Consider the following 22,691-nt stretch of genomic DNA (forward strand, 5'->3'; position numbering starts at 1 on the left):
GATATATGTTGTTTAGGTTACTTATCAAAAAAAAAAAAAGGATATATGTTGGTAAGGGTGTTATAAAATTCTCCTTGGTTATTTAGTGGCACAGCCCACCTAGAACGGGCAGGAAAAGTTCCTCTTGGTTTTCCAGCAGTTTTCCTTATGCAGGTCCAAAACTCATTATAAACAATAAATCTGCAGTTTAATGAAAGCAATATTTTCTAAAATTACTTGCATACTAAAGTTAAACATACTAAATAAAGTAGTATTATATTGACACACTCCGGACAAACTAAGATTCCCAAACAAACTCTAAAAATAATAGGACTCTAAATCAATAGAAATATTATCAATATGGTAATTCCTGTCACAAGCTCATGTACCGTCTTCTATGTATCAATTTTGACATAAGAAAAGTTTTTTCTCCTTAATAAATTTGTCTCGTTATTTATAAAATAATCTTGTCACAAACTTGTCGGCTGAATGTAAATTGGCCATATTCTGCTCAATTCACAACAAATCCTAATGAAAAAAATCAAGCCAAAGGACAAGTTTTGGCACCTGAGTTTTATGGCAAAAATACAATGGTAGACTTGCAAACCAGCCTTTGAGTTAAGTTTGAACCAAGTAACTTGCCTATAACTTCAAATATGAACTCCTCTTTCCCCTACATCAGTATACTGTTTTGGTTTCTAACTTGTTTAATTCTTCCATCAATCTATTTGTACTTTTATAAGGTTACATAGGATTGTCTAGTTGCTATGTTTTTCTCCCTAACGACTACAAAATGAAAGCAGGTTCTTGCTGTTTCACGTGTTATGGTTTCCTGGCAGCCAATTGGCATTTCAATGGGGGCCTATGATATATGTCACAGGTACAACAAGTTATGACCTCTTAGTAGTTATTTCCTTTTATCTTTTTGTGATTTCATTTTCAGGATGACTTGTTAACATATAAGAGAATGAAAATCAGGTATTTGAAAGAAAGAAAGCAGTTTGGAGTTCCATTGGCAGCATTCCAACTTACCCAAGAGAAACTTGTTCGCATGTTGGGCAATATTCAAGCAATGTTCATGGTTGGTTGGCGCCTCTGCAAATTGTATGAGAAGGGAAAGATGACACCTGGTCATGCTAGTTTGGCGAAGGTAAAGAAGTTAGTATAAGGTGATAATACATTTGGGGCTATTACTGATTGCCATGCCAAGCAATGATGCGCTTTTTAAATTTTAGGCATGGATTACATTGAGAGCAAGGGAGACTGTTTCTCTTGGGAGAGAGTTACTTGGTGGCAATGGAATCTTGGCGGATTTTCTAGTTGCAAAGGTTTTTATAGCTCTATCTTCCTTTGCAACTTCTTTATTTACTGATACTTTTCCTTAACTGGACTTATGCAACTAATACCACCAGTCGTAAAGTGTTTGGTTTGATTTGAAATTTTCTAGATTTTTGTTTTCACGTTGCACATGAAAAATAAGTAATATATGCATCACCTGAAGGAACTTTTCCCCTTATGGTAGTTTGTGGAAGTCTGAGGCATTTCCGTTGGCACCCTTGAGTAGGTAATGCTGGGGTGGAGTCATCATCTATCTTTAGAAGGTTAATGAGATGGCCATCCTTTGGGGAAAAGCAGGAGAAACAAAACAAAATGAAAGAAAATAGTCACTTTAAGACTAAAGCAAGTTTGAAAGATGTGTAGGGTAGGGTACAAAACATATGGAGTTCCAATTAAGTAGGTTTTTCCTTCTATCTATCTCATCTTATCCCACAAAAATCTATTAGTTTCTTGTTGTGTTTCTGTTAGTGACTGAGGTCTTGTGTGGAACTTGGGGTTGAGAAGAGGTTTGAGGGACTCGGAAATCCTGTTGGTATCTCTTCTTGAATTGCTATAAGGGGTATGCTTAGATAATTCCATACTACCAACTCTTCAGGTGCCTTGTGCTTCTTTTTTCAAATCCTTACTTTCCTCCCCTTCTTCCTTTTTATCTCTTCCCATGAGGCTGTTTGGTGTGGACTAGTACCACCTAAAGTTAAAGCTTCTTGTTGGGAGGTCATTCATTTGTAGATAAATGCTTGTGAGACTATAAAAGAAAATGCCTTTTTTGTGTCTCTTGCCTCAAATGTACTTTCTTTGTAGAGCAAGTTACGAAACTATGCACCACTTGCTAAACTCTTGCCCTTCCTGGTGACATTCTCAACTTATTTAACTTGTTCTTTCCCCCACCTAAGAAGAGGGTAAGGCATCTTGTAAATGTGTTAGAGCAGCCATTTTTTAGTGTGTGTGTGTTGGGGGGAGAAATGAAAAAATATTCAAAGAAAAGATGCCATGAAGGAAGTTATAATAGAAAATATCACTATAAAGGTGGCTCATTGGGTAAAGACCTCAAATGATGTCTCCACCTTCACCATCCATGATATCGTCACAGATTGGCAAATTGTAATGATCACTTCTTTAGTAAGGAGATCCTCCTTTATTCTGTGGTCTCCACCTCTTCATAATATGATTAAATTGAACTTTGATGGATGCAGCCTTCATAGTTTAAGTGAATTAGGAATTGAAGGTTGATAAGGTTCAGACTTGCACTAGAATTCAGTTAGATTTGGAGGAAGATTAGAGGAGATAGAAGAGAAGAAGAGAAGAAAAGAAAGGAGGAGGAGAAACTGGTTCGATCAAGAGAGAAAAGTCACTCTCTCTAGTCGGCCAGGTTATATTTATATTTTTTCTATTAAATAAATCAAAAGACTATGTTTCTACTGTAGCTACAGTAGTCCGAACCAGTAAGGAGAAGAAGAAAGAGAAGGAGAAGAAGAAGAAGATGAAAGAACTGTCGAACCTGATAGCTAAACCCTATCAGTCGACCTCTTAATAGTGATTAGGCTTCTAATTAAATGTACAAGGACTAAACTGCCCCTACTTAAGTATGGGACAGAGAACCTCTAATAAGACTGCCACATAAGCTCATAACTTAACCAAGGTGAGTTGACTAATCTACCCTTATTCGACTAACTTTAACACTCCCCCTCAAGCTGGAGAATATATGTCATATAATCCCAACTTGTTACATATATAGTTCACTCTCCCTGAGCTTAAGGCTTTTGTAAACAAATCTGCCCACTGATCACCTGAGCTTACATGTTCTGTGCTTATCTCTCTAGTAAGAACCTTCTCCCTCACAAAGTAGCAATCAATCTCTATGTGCTTTATTCTCTCATGAAAAACAGGGTTGGATGAGATATGGAGCGCAACTTGATTGTCACAGTACAACTTCATAGGTTTATCCATGTGGAACCCGATTTCTTGTAGGAGATTCCTCAACCACACTAATTCACATGTAGTGTGTGCCATGGCTCTGTACTCGGCTTCAGCACTGCTTCTAGCCACAACCGTCTGCTTTTTACTCTTCCACGTCACAAGATTTCCTCCAAGAAATGTGCAGTAACCTGTAGTAGATCTTCTATTAGATACAGAGCCCGCCCAATCTGCATTCGTGTACCCAACTACTTCAAGTTTTTCTCCTGGTTTATACAATAGCCCACGACCCGGAGCTCCCTTCAAATATCTTACAATTCTAAGAACTGCATCCCAGTGAGATATACGAGGGTTCTGCATAAATTGACTCACCACACTGACTGCAAAGGAGATGTCTGGTCTCGTGATAGTCAAATATTTCAGCTTCCCCACTAGTCGTCTATACCTTCCAGGATCATCAAATACTTCCCCTGTATCACTGCTCAACTTAACATTTGGTTTCATAGGAGTCTCAGCCGGTTTTGCACCTAACAGTCCTGTTTCGTCCAATAGATCGAGAACATATTTTCTTTGGCACAGGTTTATACCTTGTCTTGATCTAGCAATTTCTATACCCAAGAAACACTTCAATGTCCCAAGGTCTTTTGTTTGAAAATGATTTTGCAGAAAGACCTTGAGTTTGTCGATCCCCAATTTGTCCCTGCCAATTATGACAATATCATCCACATAGACCACTAATAAAATCTTTCTAGCTTCTGAGTCATAGCTGAACACCGAGTGATCAACCTGGCATTGTTTCATTCCAAAATTCTTCACCACTTCACTAAACTTCCCGAACCAAGCACGAGGCGATTGTTTCAACCCATAAATTGCCTTTTTCAGTCTGCACACCTTACCAGCCTCCCCCTGAGCAACAAACCCAGGTGGTTGCTCCATATATACCTCCTCTATAAGGTCACCATGAAGGAAGGCATTTTTTATGTCAAGTTGAAATAAGGGCCAATCATACATAATTGACAGGGAAATTAACACACGGACAGAGCTAATCTTAGTCATTGGAGAGAAGGTCTCCATATAGTCCACTCCATACAACTGTGAATACCCTTTAGCAACAAGTTTGGCTTTCAGACGTTTCACACTACCATCTGGCAAGTATTTAACAGTATACTCTCATTTACAACCCACAACATGCTTACCAGGAGGAAGAGTAGTGAGCTCTCACGTGTGAGTATGCTGAAGAGCAGAGAGTTCCTCTTCCATTGCTTGCCTCCACCCAGGTGAATAAGAGCCTCTTGGACATTGTTAGGTGTGGAAATAGATGACAATAGTGAAACAAACTAGCGATGTGAGGCGGAAAGGCGAGATACTGAAACAAAATTGGAAATGGGATGGAGAGTAGAACTACGTTTACCTTTCCGTAAGGCAATGGGTAGGTCAAGTCCTGAAGGTTCAGCAATAGGAGTAATGACAAGATCCGCGGACAAGGTAGAAGCTGGAGGAGGGGCCGGTGTCGTTCGACATGTATACACTTGCCGAATTGGTGGTCGTTCAGTAGGGATATGCATTGGATGAGGTGACGAGTCAACTCTAATAGGAACACCCGGAACGGGATCATTGACCGGAAGAGAAAGAGGAAGTAAAGGTGGAGACGAAGATGCTTCAGTTCCTGAGAAGAAGGGAACAAACTCAAAAAATGTGACATCAGGACAGACATAGCACTGCCGAGTAATGGGATTGTAACACTTGTACCCTTTTTGAGTCCGGGAGTAGCCAAGAAAGACACACTTAATGGAGCGTGCATCCAACTTGTCTATTCCAGGACTCAAATTGTGAACAAAGCACACACAACCAAAGATACAAGGTGTTAATGGAAAGGGAGACAAGGTGGGGAACAAGATAGAGAAGGGAGACCGACCATGAAGAATAAAGGAGGGCATCCGATTAGTGAGGAAACACGCAGTAAGTACAACATCACTCCAAAATTGTTTAGGAATACTCATATGATGAAGAATAGACCGAGCTGTTTCAAGGAGATGACAGTTCTTCCGTTCAGCCACCTCATTTTGTTGAGGAGTGGATGCACAAGAAGTTTGATGAATGATGCCATGTTGTTCTAAATACTGTTGAAAGGAAGTTAGAAAATATTCACGACCATTATCTGAACGAAGAACTTTGATTGGAACACCAAATTGTGTACGCATTTCAGCATGGAATTTTTGAAAAATGGAAAATAATTCACTCATTTCTTTCATTAAATAAATCCATGTCATTCTTGAACAATCATCAATAAGAGTGACAAAATACTTGTAACCATTATAACTCTATTTTGATCGGGCTCCAAACATCTGAATGAACCAAAGCAAAAGGACTCAACATACGACTTTCAACTCTAGGACTGAAGGAAACACGACGATGTTTCCCAAACTGACACGACTCACACTGTAACACTGACAAATGATTCAAAGACGGAACTAGTATCTTGAGTGCCTTGAGAGAAGGATGTCCCAATCGACAATGCCACTGTAGAGGAGTGAGTGAAGTCTGAAGTGCAACTGACAGTCCACCACCATCAAGGTAATACAATCCACCAGCTTCATGCCCCCTACCAATCTTTTTCCCCGTCCTGAGATCCTGAAAAACACAAGAGGAAGGGAAAAAAGTAACAGAGCAGTTAAGAGTCTTGGTTAATTTACTAACAGACATAAGATTGAATGGAAATTTAGGGACATATAGAACAAATGATAAAGAAAGAGAAGCCATGTCAACATTGCCAACACCACAGATGGGAGAGACCATTGGCAAGGGTAACCGTTTGAGATGTGGAAGTTTCAGAGAGAGAAGAGAACACACTTGGAGTCCCGGTCATGTGATCAGAGGCTCCAGAGTCAATAATCCAAGGAGAGGTTTTAGATGACAGGCAAGTTATACCTGAGTGGGCAAGAGTAGCAGTAGTTTGCTGTGAAGTGGACTGAAGGAACCGCTCATACTCATCACGCAGTACACTCAACATCTCCCTTCCGGAAACAGATGTAGATGTGGAAGGAGTTAGGTCTGCCTATTGATTATCATTGACATCAACCCCACCAGCAACATCATGATTGGCCCATTTAGGGGGAGGGCGGCCATAAAGATCATAACAGAAGTTTACAAAATGTCCTTCCCTGCCACAGTGGGTACACTTCTTTGTAGAGCTGCCTTTTTCTTTGCCACGGTCTCCCCTTGAGCCACGACCACCACCACGGCCAAATATGGAACCACCACGACCTCCTCGGGAGGCATGTCCTCCCCCTTTCGTACCACGTCCACCTCCTCTGGCTGTCACAAAAGCTGATCTATCAGATTGTGGGATTCTCTGTCTGTCCCAAAGAAATCCTGCGAAGCCGAGCAAACACTACCTTAAGTGTAGGAAGGGTAGAGCCCCCCAATATTTGGGCCCTAACTGGTTCATTCTCTAATTTCAAGCCCACTAAGAACCTTGTGACATCTAGTTGTTCCCTCTGTTGTTGCTGAACCTTAACATCTGGAGTGAGAGGATGATAGACATTGAGTTCATTTCTGAGGTTCCTCATACTGGCATAGTACTCTTCTAGGGTTTTATTTCCTTGTTGCAGACCAAAGTACTCTTGATAGAGTTGATATACTCTTGTAGTATTATCTTGCCCAGAATACAACTTCTTGGCATGTTCCCATATGTCCTTAGCTGTATCTAAGAACATGAAGTTGGCACTTATTTTGGGTTCCATACTGTTCCATAGCCATGTCATGATTTGAGCATCTTCCTGTTCCCAATCATCAAACCCTGGAGAGTCAACCGGTGGTTTATCTTCTTTCACATGCTTCACTTTTCTCTTTGCCTTGAGAAAAACTTCCACCGACTTGGCCCATGGAATATAGTTCTCACCATTCAGTTTAATTGAGGTCATCTGTACACCTAGATAGTCAGAGGAAACCACCACACTAGGTTTCTGATCACTACAGCCATCTCCCATTGCTGCCATGATACTCTTTCAATGCTGCCTCTAATTTGAATTCTCAATCACCAACTAAGTGCTGCTGTCAAGAGTTTGATGTTCAAGAACCTACAACAATCCCTAAAAAAAATGATAGATACACACGCCTTTGTTCTTATCCACACCACTACTGATTTCACAAAAAAAAAAAAAAAACACAGACTACACTGACATTAATTCAGCACTTACTAACCACATGCAAGCTCTCTTACAACTACTCAACAGAGTTAGTGCATCACAAGCACCACCACATAGCCATAGCCGTCACACACAATACAGATCTGCTTTAACACTTTTAAGAGGGCACCACAAGACCAACAAAAACTCAACTAGTACCATTGCATTACACCTTGCACCATTCGGCCACTTAGAGTAGCAGCCCTTACACCATTTGGTCACTATAAACACAACCTGTTCTTGGAAATTTTCCAAGAACCAGGGCAACAACCAACCTAGTTCTCTAGGTTCTGATCAATCCTCTCAAGTTCTTGAAGATTTTGAACCCAGAAATACCAACAACACACAGAGGAGAGATAACCAACCTTCATTTGAGAGCTTCAGCCAACCATTCACTGCTGAAGTTGTTTTCTTAGGAAAGGAGGTTCTGTGCACCAGAAAAAAGAAGAGCTGTGATGTTTTAGGCTTGGGACGAACCACTTTTCTCCATTGATAGCCCAGAGAAGAAAAGGAGAGAACTGAAGCATGAATTGAAGTTGTCACAAACTGAAACAGGTCACGAATTGAAGTTGTCACGCTCTGATACCATGTTTCTAATGTAGCTACAGTAGTCCGAACCAGTAAGGAGAAGAAGAAAGAGAAGGAGAAGAAGAAGAAGAAAGAAGAAGAAGAAGATGAAGGAACTGTCGAACCTGATAGCTAAACCATATAAGTCGACCTCTTAATAGTGATTAGGCTTCTAATTAAATGTACAAGGACTAAACTGCCCCTACTTAAGTATGGGACAGAGAACCTCTAATAAGACTACCACATAAGCTCATAACTTAACCAAGGTGAGTTGACTAATCTACCCTTATTCGGCTAACTCTAACAGACTATTATGTGCCTACTTAAGTATGGGACACATCACTTAGCATAAACGTTAAACATCAGCTTAAACATAAATAGAATGACTAAACTACTCCTATGCAATCAACACTAACACTCCCCCTCAAACTAGTGAGTATATATCATATTAGTCCCAGTTTGTTACATATGTAGTCCACTCTTCCCCGACTTAACTCTTTGGTGAACAAGTCTGCCCATTGACTTCCTGTATTAACATATGCAATATCTATCACTCCACTAAGCACCTTCTCTCTCACAAAGTGACAATCAACTTCTATATTCTTTGTTCTCTCATGAAACACTGGATTAGAAGACATGTGGACTGTAGCTTGGTTGTCACAATAAAGCTTCATTGGAATGTCAATTGAATATCCCATCTCCTGCAAAAGATTTTTCAACCACACTAGTTCACAAGTGGTATGTGCCATGACTCTGTATTCAACTTCTGCACTGCTTCTTGCCACAATTGTCTGTTTCTTACTTTTCCATGTCACCAAACTACCCTCAAGAAAAGTACAATAGCCTGTAGTAGACCTTCTGTCAGATACAGAACCAGCCCAATTAGCATCGGTGTATCCCTCTATTTCAAGATTGTTGTAAGGCTTACTTAATTGTTATTTTATAGCTGCTGTTAGTAGGTTGTTGGGCAGTTACAGTTACTTGTTTCTTTTTTCTTATTATTCTGATTCTAGGATATGCCGCCAGGGGCATACTTGTAATTTCTGATTCTTTTATGAAGTTAATATAAATAGAAAACTGGCGGCAGCCAATAGTTACTTTTTTCCTCTCAACCGTACCTCTCTCTTCCTCTCTCCCAATCCCTACGAATCACCAGCAGGTTTTCTGGGTTGAAAAAGTGTTTGGGCATGGTTGTTTCTGCGGAAACCCTAGCAGTTTCCGGCGGCAGTTTTTTTTTGGGAAACCCTAGCAGTTTCTGGCGGCAGCCTTTGTGATTTCTTTTTCTTGGCCATAATAGCAAGAAAACCCTAGTCGGAGAAGGGTGATGCTGGTGCAGACTCCTCTATTCGATGCTGTGAAGTCAAGTTCAGATTAGCACCTTCGTACAAGTGCTGAACAGGTGTGTTTTTTTGTTTTAGTTTGTCTCAACCTTCTTTGGCCGATGGTGCGTAGGGCTCATGCCTTGATTATATAGTTATTTGTTTGGACGTTGGATGGTTAGTGTGTGAACTACAGTCAGACTGATTGTAATGTCTGTATTGGTGGTGCTGAACCCATTACCAGACTGGTTTATTGTTCTGTTTGGATGTTGTGTTGACTGAACCCCTTGTTCTCAGCAGTATTCCCTTTGTTCTTAGCAGTATTTAGTGTAATGGCAAGGGGTAAAGTTGGTTACATCAATGGAAGGGTGAAAGAACCCAAGGGTGAGACAACTGAACATGATAGGTGGGACCAAGAAAACAGTATGGTGATGTCTTGGCTCCTCGCAACCATGGAACCTGATGAGAAAAATAATTTTATGTGGGCAAACACCGTCAGTGAGATCTGGGAACAGGCCAGAACTACCTATTCTGAGCAAAGGCATTACGCCAAGGTTTACCAGTTGCAAGCTGAATCCTCAACATGTAAACAGGGAAACCGTAGTTTGTCTTCATACTATTCAGCCCTTACCTCCATATGGAAGGAATTGGGCCATTATTAGGCCATAGAGTGGACGCACGATGATGATGCTAAGGCCTACAGGAAGCTGGTCTCTCAGCAACGAGTGTTTGCTTTCTTGTTGGGATTGAACCCTGCATATGAACCGCTGAGGGTGCAGATCCAAGGAAGCAAAGAGTTGCCTACAGTTCACGAGGTATACTCCCTTGTCCAATATGAAGAAAGCAGGCAAAATGTGATGGTTACAGCTGAGGGGGAGCAACAAGTTGCCTTGGCTGCAATGAATAATAACTCCACGGGAAAGAAAAGTGGCCCTAAGAAGGCGGATGATAAAGATAAGTTGTTCTGTACCCACTGTAGGCGTTCACGACATACACGTGACACTTGTTGGGACATCCACAGGAAACCCAAGTGGGTAGCAAAGAATCAAGAATAGGGTAAAGGTCATTTGAAGAAAATGAGCACAACACACGTGGCAACCCAAGATACTCAAGTTGCTGGTAGTACCCGGGACCACCCTAATAAGTCTGACCCCAAGGAGGATATAATGAATTCCTTCAGAGAGCACCTGGAATCTTATGGTAAGGCCTTGCGGTAAGTGGACAGCTCAGTCACTGGTACTCCTTTTACTTCATTTGCATCTACTTCAGGTAATATGGCTTCTGCATTCCATGTCACTCCCACAGATTCCCCTTGGATCATTGACTCAGGGGCCTCCAACCACATGACCGGTAAGCCTAACTTATTCCAGTCTTATAGCCTTTTGTCTGGAAGGGATAGAGTGAGACTTGCAGATGGCTCTTTTTCTTCCATTGCAGGCTAAGGATCAATATCCCTTCCCCATGGCCTTAACCTGAATTGTGTATTGCATGTCCCTTAGCTTCCCATAAACTTGCTTTCAATTAGTAGCATTACAAGCTCCTTGAATTGTAGTGTGACATTTTTTGTAGACTCATTTGTTTTTTAGGATCTAACTTCTGGGAGGACGATTGGTAGAGGAAGCCTAGTGGATGGTCTCTACATTCTCGACAACAAAGCTGGTCTCTCGGTGTCATCCTCAGAGTCAGTCAGTCAAATAAGAGTCAAATTTTCTTGTGGCATAGTTGTTTAGGTTACGCTTTTTTCAAAATAATAAAATATTTGTTTCCAATTTTATTTAAGTCATGTTTAGTGTCAGAGTTCATGTGTCAAGCGTGTCAGTTGAGCAAACAATGTAGAACAACTTTTCACTCAAGTAATAAAAGATCAAATGCTCTTTTTCATGTGTATTCTGATGTATGGGGGCCTACCAACGTAATCTTTGAGGGCGGATATAAGTATTTTATTACATTGATCGATGATTACTCTCGCTATACATGGGTAATTCCTATGCGTAGCAGAGACGAAGTTCTAAAGATGGTGAAAGACTTCCAAAGGATGGCGTTTACGCAGTTCCATATTGAAATACAGATCTTCCAATTTGATAATGCGAAGGAATACTTCCATGGGGAGCTTAATGAGTTCTTCGCCTCCCAGGATCTATTCATAGGAGTTAATGCGCCAGAACACCACAACAAAATGGTGTTGCTGAAAGGAAAAACAGACACCTTGAGGTAGCCCGCGGGATGATGTTATACATGAATGTCCCAAAAGGGTTTTGGGTGGATGCTATACTTGCAACTGCGTATGTCATCAACCGCATGCCCTCCAGAGTACTGAACTACATGGCCCCTCATCAGTTATTGTACCCTCAGTCTCCTTTATTTTCCATCCCCATGAGTCTTTGGTTGTCGGGCCTTTGTCCATGATTTGTTTCCATCCCGAGGTAAGTTAGACCCTCCGTCCATTCCTTGTGTCTTTCTGGGGTACCCCTTCTCTTAAAAAGGGTATCGGTGCTTTGACCCAGATAGTCGTAAATTATTTGTGTCTATGGATGTGTCCTTCTTTGAGTCCAAGCCATTCTTCCCTCCTCAGGGGGAGAGTCATAGTGTGGAAGAGGAGAAGCAGGTTCAAGTATTTCTTCCTTCTATTCCAGACCTTACTCCCTTCCGTGTCTTCCAATGTACACGTCGGAGAGATCAACGGTGTGATAGAGATGTAGAGCAGCCAAACACTGAGCAACTGACATCATCAAACTCCCAGGAGGTAAGTCCACCCCCTAACCCTACTCCTACTGTAGATGACCTTGACATTCCTATTGCCCAACGAAAGGGAGTTAGGTCCTGCACTACCAAACACCCCATTACCCACTTTGTCTCCTATGACCACATTTCCCCCTCGTACCGAGCCTTCCTATCGGCAGTTGATTGCATCCCTGTTCCCAAAAATGTTGCAGAAGCCTTAAAATGCCCTGAATGGGTAGGTGCCATGAAGGAGGAAATTAATGCCCTCCACAAAAATCAGACTTGGGAATTGGTGGATCCTCCAAAGGGGAAAGACCCCGTGGGGTGCAAATGGGTGTTCACAGTTAAGCACAAGGCAGATGGAACAGCTGAAAGGTACAAAGCAAGACTAGTGGCCAAAGGGTACACACAAGTATATGGGGTTGACTATGATGAGACTTTTGCCCCGATGGCTAAGATGAACTCAATTAGGGTTCTCTTGTCCTTAGCTGCTAATCTTGACTGGGAATTGCATCAACTGGACATAAAGAATGCTTTCCTGAATGGTGACTTAGAAGAAGAGGTATACATGGTTCAACCTCCTGGATTCTGTGCCAAGGGGAGTGAAAATAATGTGTGCAAGCTACAAAGGTCTCTCTATGGCTTAAAACAGTCTCCCAGAGCCTGGTTCAGTAAGTTTCACATGGCAGTTCAAGAGATGGGATTCAAACAATGTCAGTCTAATCATACACTCTTTGTGAAGAGATGTCAGGATCAGGTTGCTGTATTGATAGTGTATGTAGACGATATCATCATTACAGGAAGTTGGAGCTCAGAGATACAAAACTTGAAACAATTCCTTGCATCTAAATTTGAAGTGAAAGATCTAGGACTCCTGAAGTATTTCCTTGGGATTGAAGTTGCCCGCTCAGAAAATGGTATCTTTGTCTCTTAACGGAAATACACCCTTGATCTATTATGGGATACAGGTAAATTAGGTGCAAGGCTGGCAGGTACTCCTATGGATGTGGACCACAAGCTAGGTGACTGTGTTGGTGAACCTCTAAAAGATGTGAAGCAGTTCCAAAAGTTAGTGGGAAAGCTGATTTATCTGTCCATGACCCGTCCAGACATTGCCTATTCCGTTGGGGTCCTGAGCCAGTTTATGCACTCTCCTATGAAGCCACACATGGAGGCAGTAGAGAGAGTCCTTAGATACTTGAAGAAATATCCAGGAACAAGCCTACTATTCAGTAAACACAATCACCTAAAGGTGGAAGTCTTTATAGATGCTGATTGGGCAGGAGTTGTGGATGATAGAAAGTCCACTAGTGGGTATTGCACATTTGTGGGAGGAAATCTAGTGACCTGGAAGAGCAAGAAGCAAAGTGTGGTAGCAAGGTCAAGTGCTGAAGCTGAATATAGAGCTATGACACATGGGTGGCTGAAGTCTTTTGGCTAAAGAACCTTCTAGGGGAGCTTGGAGTTGTTGTTCATAGTCCTATGTCCCTTTACTGTGGCAACAAGGCTGCAATAAACATCGCCAACAACCTAGTCCTACATGAGAGGACCAAGCATATTGAGGTGGATAAACACTTCATAGGGGAGAAACTGGAAAAAGGGAAATTTGCATCCCTTATGTCAAATTCAAGGAACAACTTGCTGATGTCCTTACAAAGGGACTTCCGTGCTCACGGCACAATGAGTTATGTGACAAGCTGGGCATGATAGACATCTTCAGCCCAACTTGAGGGGGAGTGTTGTAAGGTTTACTTAATTGTTACTTTATAGCTGCTGTTAGTAGGTTGTTGGGCAGTTACAGTTACTTGTTTCTTTTTTCTTCTTTCTTTTTTCTTATTATTCTGATTCTAGGATATGCCGCCAGGGGCATACTTGTAATTTATGATTCTTTTATGAAGTTAATATAAATAGAAAATTGGCGGCAGCCAGTAGTTACTTTTTTCCTCTCAACCGTACCTCTCTCTTCCTCTCTCTCTCTCTCTCTCTCTCCCCATCCCCACGAATCACCACAAAGATTTCCTCCACTCTTGTATTTCAAGCCACAACCAGGAGCTCCTTTCAAATACCTTACAATCCTTAGAACCAATGTTTTAAAACACGGAGGCGCACAAGGCGTAGTTCAGAACACACGAGGTGTAAGCCTCCTGAACACAAGGAGGCTTTACGCCTCCTTAGGAGGAGGGGGGTTCGGAGGAGGAAGGGGAGGAGGATGAAGAGGAAGGGGGATCTCATTTTTTTTTTTTTTAATAAAGATCTTTTATATTAAGAAGAATAAAGATGCATAAAATTAGTTGAAAGGGGGGGGGGGTCTTCTTGAAGCAAAGGAGCAGTAACTAGCTCTAATTGAGAGGTGCCATGGAACATTCTTGCATGTACAGAATTCTCTCTTCCGGAAAGGTAATGTACTATATTACTGAATTTTTATGATTTCTTCCCTTATCCTTTAATCATATCATGTGTATTCCTCTTTTTTTATAGTAAACAGAAAAAAAAATTCATTAAAAATAAAAAAGATGATTACAATTACTCGGGTGTTGAGGAAACACCAAGGGGAAAAGTCAAAAGAAGCTTTTAGAATTACAGTTTTGTAATTCAAGTACATCCCCAAAAAATAGCTCCTAAATCTAAACAACAAACTTTTGCAAATTCATATACTATAAACACCCAATTTGCAACACACTTTCAAATGGCTGCTACAATCTTCTCAATCTTCCACTATTTATCTCCAAACACTCTTCTGTTCCTCTCTCCAGATGAACCAACATATAGCTAGCAGAATACAGCTCCACACCACCTTAGCTTTTTTGCTTCCTCCAAGTGATGGCCACTTAGAAAAGATTTCGGCTGGGGACCTTGGTTGAAAAACTTGCATTCCGAAAAGTGCTGAGTAAAACTTCTAGCAAAAGCCAGCAATTGTACAGGAGAACAAATGAAAAATTGTTTCCTTTGTTCTCTTTGCACAAAACACATTTGCCAGGCTGAAACCTTTTGATTTTCAGATGATCTGTAGTTAAAACACTATCCATAGATACTGGCCGCGTAAATGCTTCTACCTTTGGAGGGACGGGATCATCCCACACACTTTCACAACCACTTGCATCCACCTGAGCCCTTAATAAAGCTATATAAAAGATTTCACAGTAAACCCCCCATTCCCGCATTCCTTCCACCACAACTCTGCCGCTAGTACATATTAAGGCAAAGCCCCTTATATAGTAGAGCTTTTCCAAACACCTGGCTAGGCCTCCTTTTCAAAGGAAGGGAGTAGAAAAGTTGTAATTCAAAACAAAAGTACATATAGAGTAGAACGAGCCCCATTCCAGTTCTAGCTCTAAACTTGTTTTGCTTTCTAATTCGAATTAAGAAGTTAGTTCGTATCTTTTAACCACAGATCAAATCAAACTAGTTTACTAAAAAAAAAAAAGCCAAATCAAAGGGCTTATAAAGCTGACCATGTAGACCTGTAGATAGAAGGTTCTAAACAGAACACAATTGCATTGATGTTGATCCCATTTTTCTAGAAAAAAATGTGTTGTTCACTCACAAATTAATCCTAATTTATTCTCTGAAACAAATTAAAAATCCATCTTTCAAGACTCACCACATGGATAGTGAATCAAACAAAATACCCATCAATAATGGATCATTTGCTAGTTAGTCGACAATTAATCTCCAGATCATGTATTTATGACTTTTGACTTGACATGACCTTTAATCTTTTGTCTGTTTTCAGGCATTCTGCGATTTGGAGCCCATTTATACATATGAAGGCACTTACGAGATTAATAGTTTGGTTACGGGGAGGGAAATTACCGGGATTGCAAGCTTCAAACCAGCTGCATTGACCAGACGTAGTCGCCTCTAACATGGTCTCAGTTCTCTCTGGAATCTGGACTCGGATCTTGTATTTGCGTCTGTTCTGGCAAAAAAGAAATAAACGTAATGCAGCCAGATTGGTTGATTAATTCCCCCAATGTTGGGCAGACTGTACGAACTATAATAAAGATTGGAAGTGCGGGGTTTCTTTAATAATCCTTAGCCATAGTTAGCTTCGTCTCTTTCTTTTGTATGGGTTCATTTTGGCGATGATTTTATGGATTTTTCTCTTATTCTGCAGCTTTCTTCTAACGTGGAAATAAAACAATGAAAAATGTTGGTGACAGAGTCTCTTAAGAACGAAAATACAAAATGATAAACAGGGTGACACGCCTTTTCCTTTTCTTAGCCTTGCTGACATTGGAATCCGAATCTGGATTTTGGGCAGCAGCTGCTAAGAACGTCGTCGTCTGAACGATATGAACTATGAAGGGGATTGAATATCTCCGTAACCAACTTGCCTTACTTCTCAGGGTTTCCGCAATTCCCTCTACGCTTAACTTTTAATTTCTCCCGCTCTCGCTCTGTCCTTCTCCTTCGTTCTTACGGAACTGATCCTCCGCCAGGTCCTCCACCCAATTGACAGCCAACCGGAACAGTAGCCCAGGTTTGAAGTTTGAACCCTTCGATGGAAGTGAACCAAGTAATTTCCTTCGTCGCATCATTGATACATGGTAATGTGAGAGAGAGAGCGAGAGAGAGAGAGAGTAGAGCTCGTGTGGTAGGGACATAAGGCCTCCCAACTCCTGAATACGGGTTTTGGTGCAGTGACTTTGCGCTGGCGAGAGCAGCTCGCGCTGCGCTGAGAAAGCGTTCTTGATAGGCAAGCTTTCTCCCCAAGAAACTCGTTCACGTTGTTGATTTACGAATCAATCGAGTAATGATATTGTTGGTGTGAATTGTGAAAGATATATTTCTGAAGCTGAAACGGATTCATGAACGATATTTCTAGTTTTCTTAATGTCTTTGTTTCATTGACATGTGGTCTTCAACTCTGTTATAACTTGGTGAGAAGGGCCTTGCTCCCGTAGAACCGTGGCATTTCGGTAGTGACGAAGGAGAGTAAACCTGGCGGGCGTGTCACTCTCATTGAACACAGTGTTCTCTCTCTCTCTCTCTAAGATCATAGATGGACAACGGAAACTCTCCGGATAGAACTGCTACAGTGGAAGGCTGAAACTCTCTGTTGTTCAAGTCTTCAAGGTATAATTACTTCATTGATGGATTACTTGCTCTACATAAATATCGCCTTTTTTTGTTTGGTTTGATAGAAAATAAGAGAGAAACAAAAAGTAAGGGAAAATTTGTTTGAAATTCTCAGAGAACTTTTACTGAACTTTCTTTTTTTCTGTCTTATTTTCCGAGTCGTCAAACCATGTACAGCCTACAGACAAGAAAATTAATCTTCTTGAAAATGAGAGCGTGCTAAATTGCAGATGAGTGCTCAGATAGATTAGTGCAATTCATGGGTACCTAAAAACTTTTTTCTTTCTTTTTTTGGTGGGTGGGTGGGTGGGGGGGGGAGGGGGGGAATGGTTTACAGCAGTACACAAGTCGTCAATATAGACGAAACGGATAGTTAATATAAGACTCCATATAAATAATAAAGCTGTTAAACAATGAGATAAGAGACTGGTCGAGTGGTCGGTCTGGGTCATATAAAATAAAAATCTGAAGAGCCTACCAACAAACAACAATGCATATAACATACTCGGCCCGATGGAGCGCACACATTTCAAATACTTAATAAGTAATAGCAATGGTGACAGCCCCCTTGCATACAAAACGAGAGCATATTTCCCTTTCTTTATTAGGGTTTTGGGAAACCAAAGTCCAAAACCTCTCAAGTATTTACTTCTATGTTTAATAATATATGTAGCAGAATTCGTAGTACAGCGGTGTGGAGCTGTTGTTGGTGGTCATGGAGTTTCTCCATTCCTCCGAATGCCACCGTTGCCACTACCTATTCTGTTGCGGGGATCGTGCTCGTGGCTCGCCGAAGGGTCTCTGTAGTCGTCGGTGTTGGCTTTCAGGTACCTTGCTCGTGTAACAACCACCGCCATCTCATCGTCCCCTGCTTGCAGACACCATGTTTAATTCCTGTGAGTTCACTATCTATCCATCTTAAGTTTTCACTACTAGCTAGATAGTTCTTTTCTCTAAACACAAAAAAAAAAAAAAAAAAACATACACATTTTGACTCCTTAGTAACCGTAGCCTGGTGACTGGTCCGGTGGTCCCAACTGTATGAACTATGAACCCTACTCCACTCACGATAAGTGCTACTTCACGTCGCACGAAGTTCTTTCACAGTTATCAGACATCGATGGATAGAGACGGGATCTGCTCCTCACAAATGGGCGCCTCACATGCACATCCACCGTGCATTGAGAACATCTCCCGTGAATAATTGGATACACGAAGTACTCCACGCTCTGCAATACGTCACACTATTTCATGGAAATTGAAATCACAAAACCAGCGTACTTCCAATGGTTTTATGATCATTTAATATTCCTCTCTTTGGTTGGTTCAACTTCAACCAGACGAATTAAACACTGCTCGGTTCCCTACTCACTGAGCTCCTTTTCAATATCTGAAACCAGTCCAACAGAATGGTGCTCTTGCTCCATTCTATTAGCCAGATTATTCTCTGAGACACAAGAAAATCCGGCTACTAGCTCTCTCTCCGTAGTCGTTCCATTACAAAAGAAAAAATGAACAGAAGCGTAAAGACGCCTAGACCTAGCTCAACTTCAACTATACGTGTCCATGAATGAAATTTGAGATGGACGGAGAGAGAGAGAGAGAGAGGAGGTGAAAAGGAAATATATTGTACCTGGAACAAGAGGGATGATGTTGCGAGCGGAGCAGATTATCACTAAGGCAAAGAAGATGCAGCTCCATAGCCGAATCCCAACCGCCATTGCTTTCTCTCTCTCTGATCTACAATGCTTCTCTGCTCTTTCGTGATGAATGACGACGACGACGACGAACGGAGGGTTGTAGACAAAGAAGCAAGCAGGCTGGTGTCTATATATAGGGAACATTTCCGAGAGTCAACACGTGGCGATATTCTATTAGCAGTAAGGTTGACGTTATGGAATCGTGGAATCCACGCTCTGCATCCCTCCCGAATATGGGAAGCCTCTGACAAGAGCAATCTCGACCATTCATTTTTGGTCAACGGGTGTAGATGTAAGGTGTCTGTCGTTTTCTGCCCTTTAGTTGGATCCTTTTGCCCTTTTCTCGATCGCAATTATTAATTGCTATTGCCAGAATTTGATGGGCCTCCCTTCGTGACGTTTACTCCTTCATGGGCTGAGCTGGGCTATTTGGAATTGGAAAGCACTCACTACACTAGTGTTACACTGTTACTGCATCTCTTCCTTCTCATATCATCAAATCCAGGGACTTGACCCTTGATACAGTTGTAATGGATCGTGGGCCCAGTGGACCGCTTCATTAACAAGCCCGAAACGTTTGGGCTTGTTGGTGTGGGCGATGAACGGTCATGGTGTGGGCCGTGTGGCAACGGAAAAAGATTTATGATAACGATCCAGTCGCTGTCCATCAGCTTTAAAGGAAAGTAATTTTTTTGGAAAACTAGGTTCACCGTACTGACCGTAGCTCATGATTTTATCAACCCAAATTCTTTTTTATTATTACTCTGGGGTTTTGCACGATGGACGGTCCTGATCCTACAATTCTTTTTGAGTGCAATTCCAGTATAAACAGTACAAAGTGAAACAAATTTACTCGTTTAGGATATAAAACGAGGAATAAGGAAGAAAGTACTAGAGAGAGAGAGAGAGGATGGAAGCTCAAGGTATGAAGATGATCTATGTGATGGTCAAAGAGCGCATGGCTAGACTGATCAGTCAGTAGACAGTAGTGGGCAGGAAAGCAGTGAAGCCACTACCAGCCTAACCCCCCAAGAGGGACCGACTACAGTCCGTAGTGCTTTGCAGAGCAATAACGTAACATGCCCCAGCATATTCCAGTATGCAACAATTGTCTTTCACTGTGTCTCTGTGCGTATCATATATGAGAGAGAGAGAGAGAGAGAGGTGCTTTTGGGTATCTATGAAAGAGGTAGCACAGGCTGGGGAAGTACAAGTTAGGTCAGATCCAGTATCTAGCAACCTGGGTCAGACTTGGGTTTCCGGCAACCACCCAATTGCACTAGTTAGAATTAGAAATTAATGCTTTGGCCCTAATTATTCAGTCTAATTGTTCTGTTGCTTTCATTAGTGACAAACTGACAACTACCATTTTATGTGTATGTTGGATGATCATAAAAGGGGTTCTGAAATCTGAATCCACTGTTGCACAATGACAGATTCTCCAATCTCCATACGTGCCATATGCATACCTAAATAGCTATTCTTGAGTCATGGCGACTATTACCCATCACAATCTTAAGTACCAAACCCACTATCCAAAATTTTCTTTGGCTCATTGATTTCATTTTTGATTTCAACCAGTCTTTAAGAGTAGTGACTCTCCCAAAATAAATGTTTCATTCACTGTAGAACCAAAGAGTGACTTCATCCTAGCTAATTACATGCATTTCCATTTCCTCAAAAGACAAAGACAAGAAATCTGTTCTTTGAATTTTACCGCATAAAATGAAATTCCAGTCCTCAAAGAACCCCCCTCTCTTCTTTGAAGGATTTCCAATCCATGTTGGACCTTTATTTATTTTTGGATTGTTCAATTGTAACCTAGGTGATTAGGGTTCAAATCTTGAAAACAACCTCTCTGTATATACAGCGGCCATTCCACATTGGCAAAAGCCTGGTGTATTGGACTGCTCTTTATTTTGCAATGTAGAGGAAAAACACAAACCACCCATACATGGTAAATTAATTTGCATCAAGAATAGATTAACCCGGTGTCTGTCTAATTTACACCACTATTAGTGCCCAATTGATGGGCAACACAAGTGGATGATGCAAAAGTCTCACAACATGAAAGCTAGAAGGATCATTCATCGCCATCGGCATAGATTTCTTTGCCCCATTTTTGGAATTAGAAAATGATTATGACAATCTCAGAATCTAATATTTTTTGACCCTAAGAAAGTATAGAATAGAATGCATTATTTGATACCAATGTCTTATTTGAGAAACAGATAATTATCATTGGACTACCCAATTATTTCTTCACAAAATTAATGCATGAAACCTTTTTAAGACAACAAAAAATCAAAAGTCAAGCCACCACTAACCTTCAAATTTGATTAAAATCAATTTACCAGCTTTAAACTGTGGACATCATTAGTAAAAAGCTCTACCAATATTCTAAATAGATTTTGGATAAGAAAGAAAACCTCTATACTCACATTAACGTGTCAATGTCAAACATTAGCCCTATGAGCACTTTAGAGCCTTCACAACAGCCATCTTATACCTACTACACATTCATAATACTTCATTGGTTTAAAAAACAATCCGGAAATGAAATCGTTTGGCTACTGGTTTCTGAGTTTATGGTTCAACCATTCGATTCGAATGGATGGTCCATTTTAATAATAAAAATTACAAAATAATTAAAAATAAAAAAGGCCAAAAACCATTGAATGAATTATCAGATTGACGGTTCGACCACCTAAATCAACGGATCATTAACCAATTCAATGGTTTTTGGCCAAACACTATACTTGGAGTAAAACAAAACAGATTACCTAAGGGTTCCCAGGCCGAACGGTCCAACCGTCTGGGTCAATGATGGCTCAAAAACCATGTAATGCTTAAATAGCTACAACTGCTATAATTTGATTTCAACTTACATCTATTTGTGATTTTGTGTCCATAAAAATATCACAATTTTTTGAAAATGCAACTTTAAAAGATGTAATGCAGTGGAAATAGCGTTTTGCATTTGTCAAAAATCAATGACTAAAGTTTACCCACATTGGAATCTTCTAGATTGTAGTTTTTTATAACACAAAAAAATGATGGGCTGTAGAACTAATGGGGTTTTGAATTTAATAAAGTTTGAATTTGAGTTTGTATCCTTAAATATAAATATAGGAGTTGAAAAAGAGGACGAATATATCAAATGGCCTACAATTGAGGCAGGAGAGAGAAAATAATCAAACTAGGTGTAAGGCGGTCTAAATCACTGAGAGTTGGAGTGAGTGTGAATGGGACAAGATCCCCCCCTTAAATCTGTTGATCTAGTGGTCTGAGGAGAATGGGAGGTTGAAGACTGAGTAAGAAAGCTGAATCTCTTTTGGTAATGGAGGTTGATGAGGGCAGATTTGGCCCTCCAGTAAAATTATGACACGTGGCACCTCGTGACAACTAGGAAAACACCAAGCCAACAAACTTACAAAGTTGGTGACCCACCCGAGCACCTGTCTGGCCAGCCTGGCGCGACCTGCGCGAACTGCGCACGGCTTGCGTGAACTACGCACGGCCTAGCGCGCGGCGCGCACGAACTGCACGGCACGCGCGCGGCCTGCGTGACCTGGACCAGCCTAGCGCATGATCCGGCCAAGGCGCTAGCTTGACGACCTGATCTAGACACTGACCCGCCGACTGACACAAGCGCCAGCTTGACGACCTGATCTAGGCACTGTCCCGCCGACCTGATGACCTGGCCTAAACACACCCGCCGACTGACGCAGGCACCCCTCTGACAACCCGACCCAGGCGCCGACCTGGCCGCCTGACACAAGCGCCAGCCTGACGACCTCGAGGAGTTCACCACCGTACCCCGGTTCTGACCGGATGCGACGAGTCTTACCGTTTGGAGGCTTTTCACCCACCTAACCCGCGAA

At 41.4% G+C, this 22,691-nt stretch overlaps 1 protein-coding gene and 1 long non-coding RNA gene across 2 annotated transcripts in view; one reads left to right on the plus strand and one right to left on the minus strand.

Moving 5' to 3' along the window:
- Window positions 1-16,141, plus strand: part of LOC148868475 (acyl-coenzyme A oxidase 4, peroxisomal-like) — a 30,515-nt gene extending 14,374 nt beyond the window's left edge. The window contains exons 10-13 of the mRNA XM_088969338.1: window positions 783-859; window positions 958-1,129; window positions 1,215-1,307; window positions 15,759-16,141. Coding sequence (XP_088825464.1) covers window positions 783-859; window positions 958-1,129; window positions 1,215-1,307; window positions 15,759-15,890 — 474 coding nt within the window. The 3' untranslated portion in view covers window positions 15,891-16,141. The remainder of the gene's footprint in view (window positions 1-782; window positions 860-957; window positions 1,130-1,214; window positions 1,308-15,758) is intronic.
- Window positions 16,142-17,464: 1,323 nt separating this feature from the next.
- LOC148868477 (uncharacterized) lies at window positions 17,465-18,913 on the minus strand. Its single transcript, XR_016107138.1, has 2 exons — window positions 18,741-18,913; window positions 17,465-17,975 (listed from the first exon to the last, which is right to left on the minus strand). It is a non-coding gene; the product is annotated as an uncharacterized LOC148868477 (long non-coding RNA).
- Between the last annotated feature and the right edge of the window lie 3,778 nt (window positions 18,914-22,691).

The sequence above is a fragment of the Nelumbo lutea genome, chromosome 2, assembly GCF_056320005.1.
Source record: "Nelumbo lutea isolate HS-2025 chromosome 2, American lotus-T2T, whole genome shotgun sequence".
In the NCBI taxonomy this organism is placed as follows: Eukaryota; Viridiplantae; Streptophyta; class Magnoliopsida; order Proteales; family Nelumbonaceae; genus Nelumbo; species Nelumbo lutea.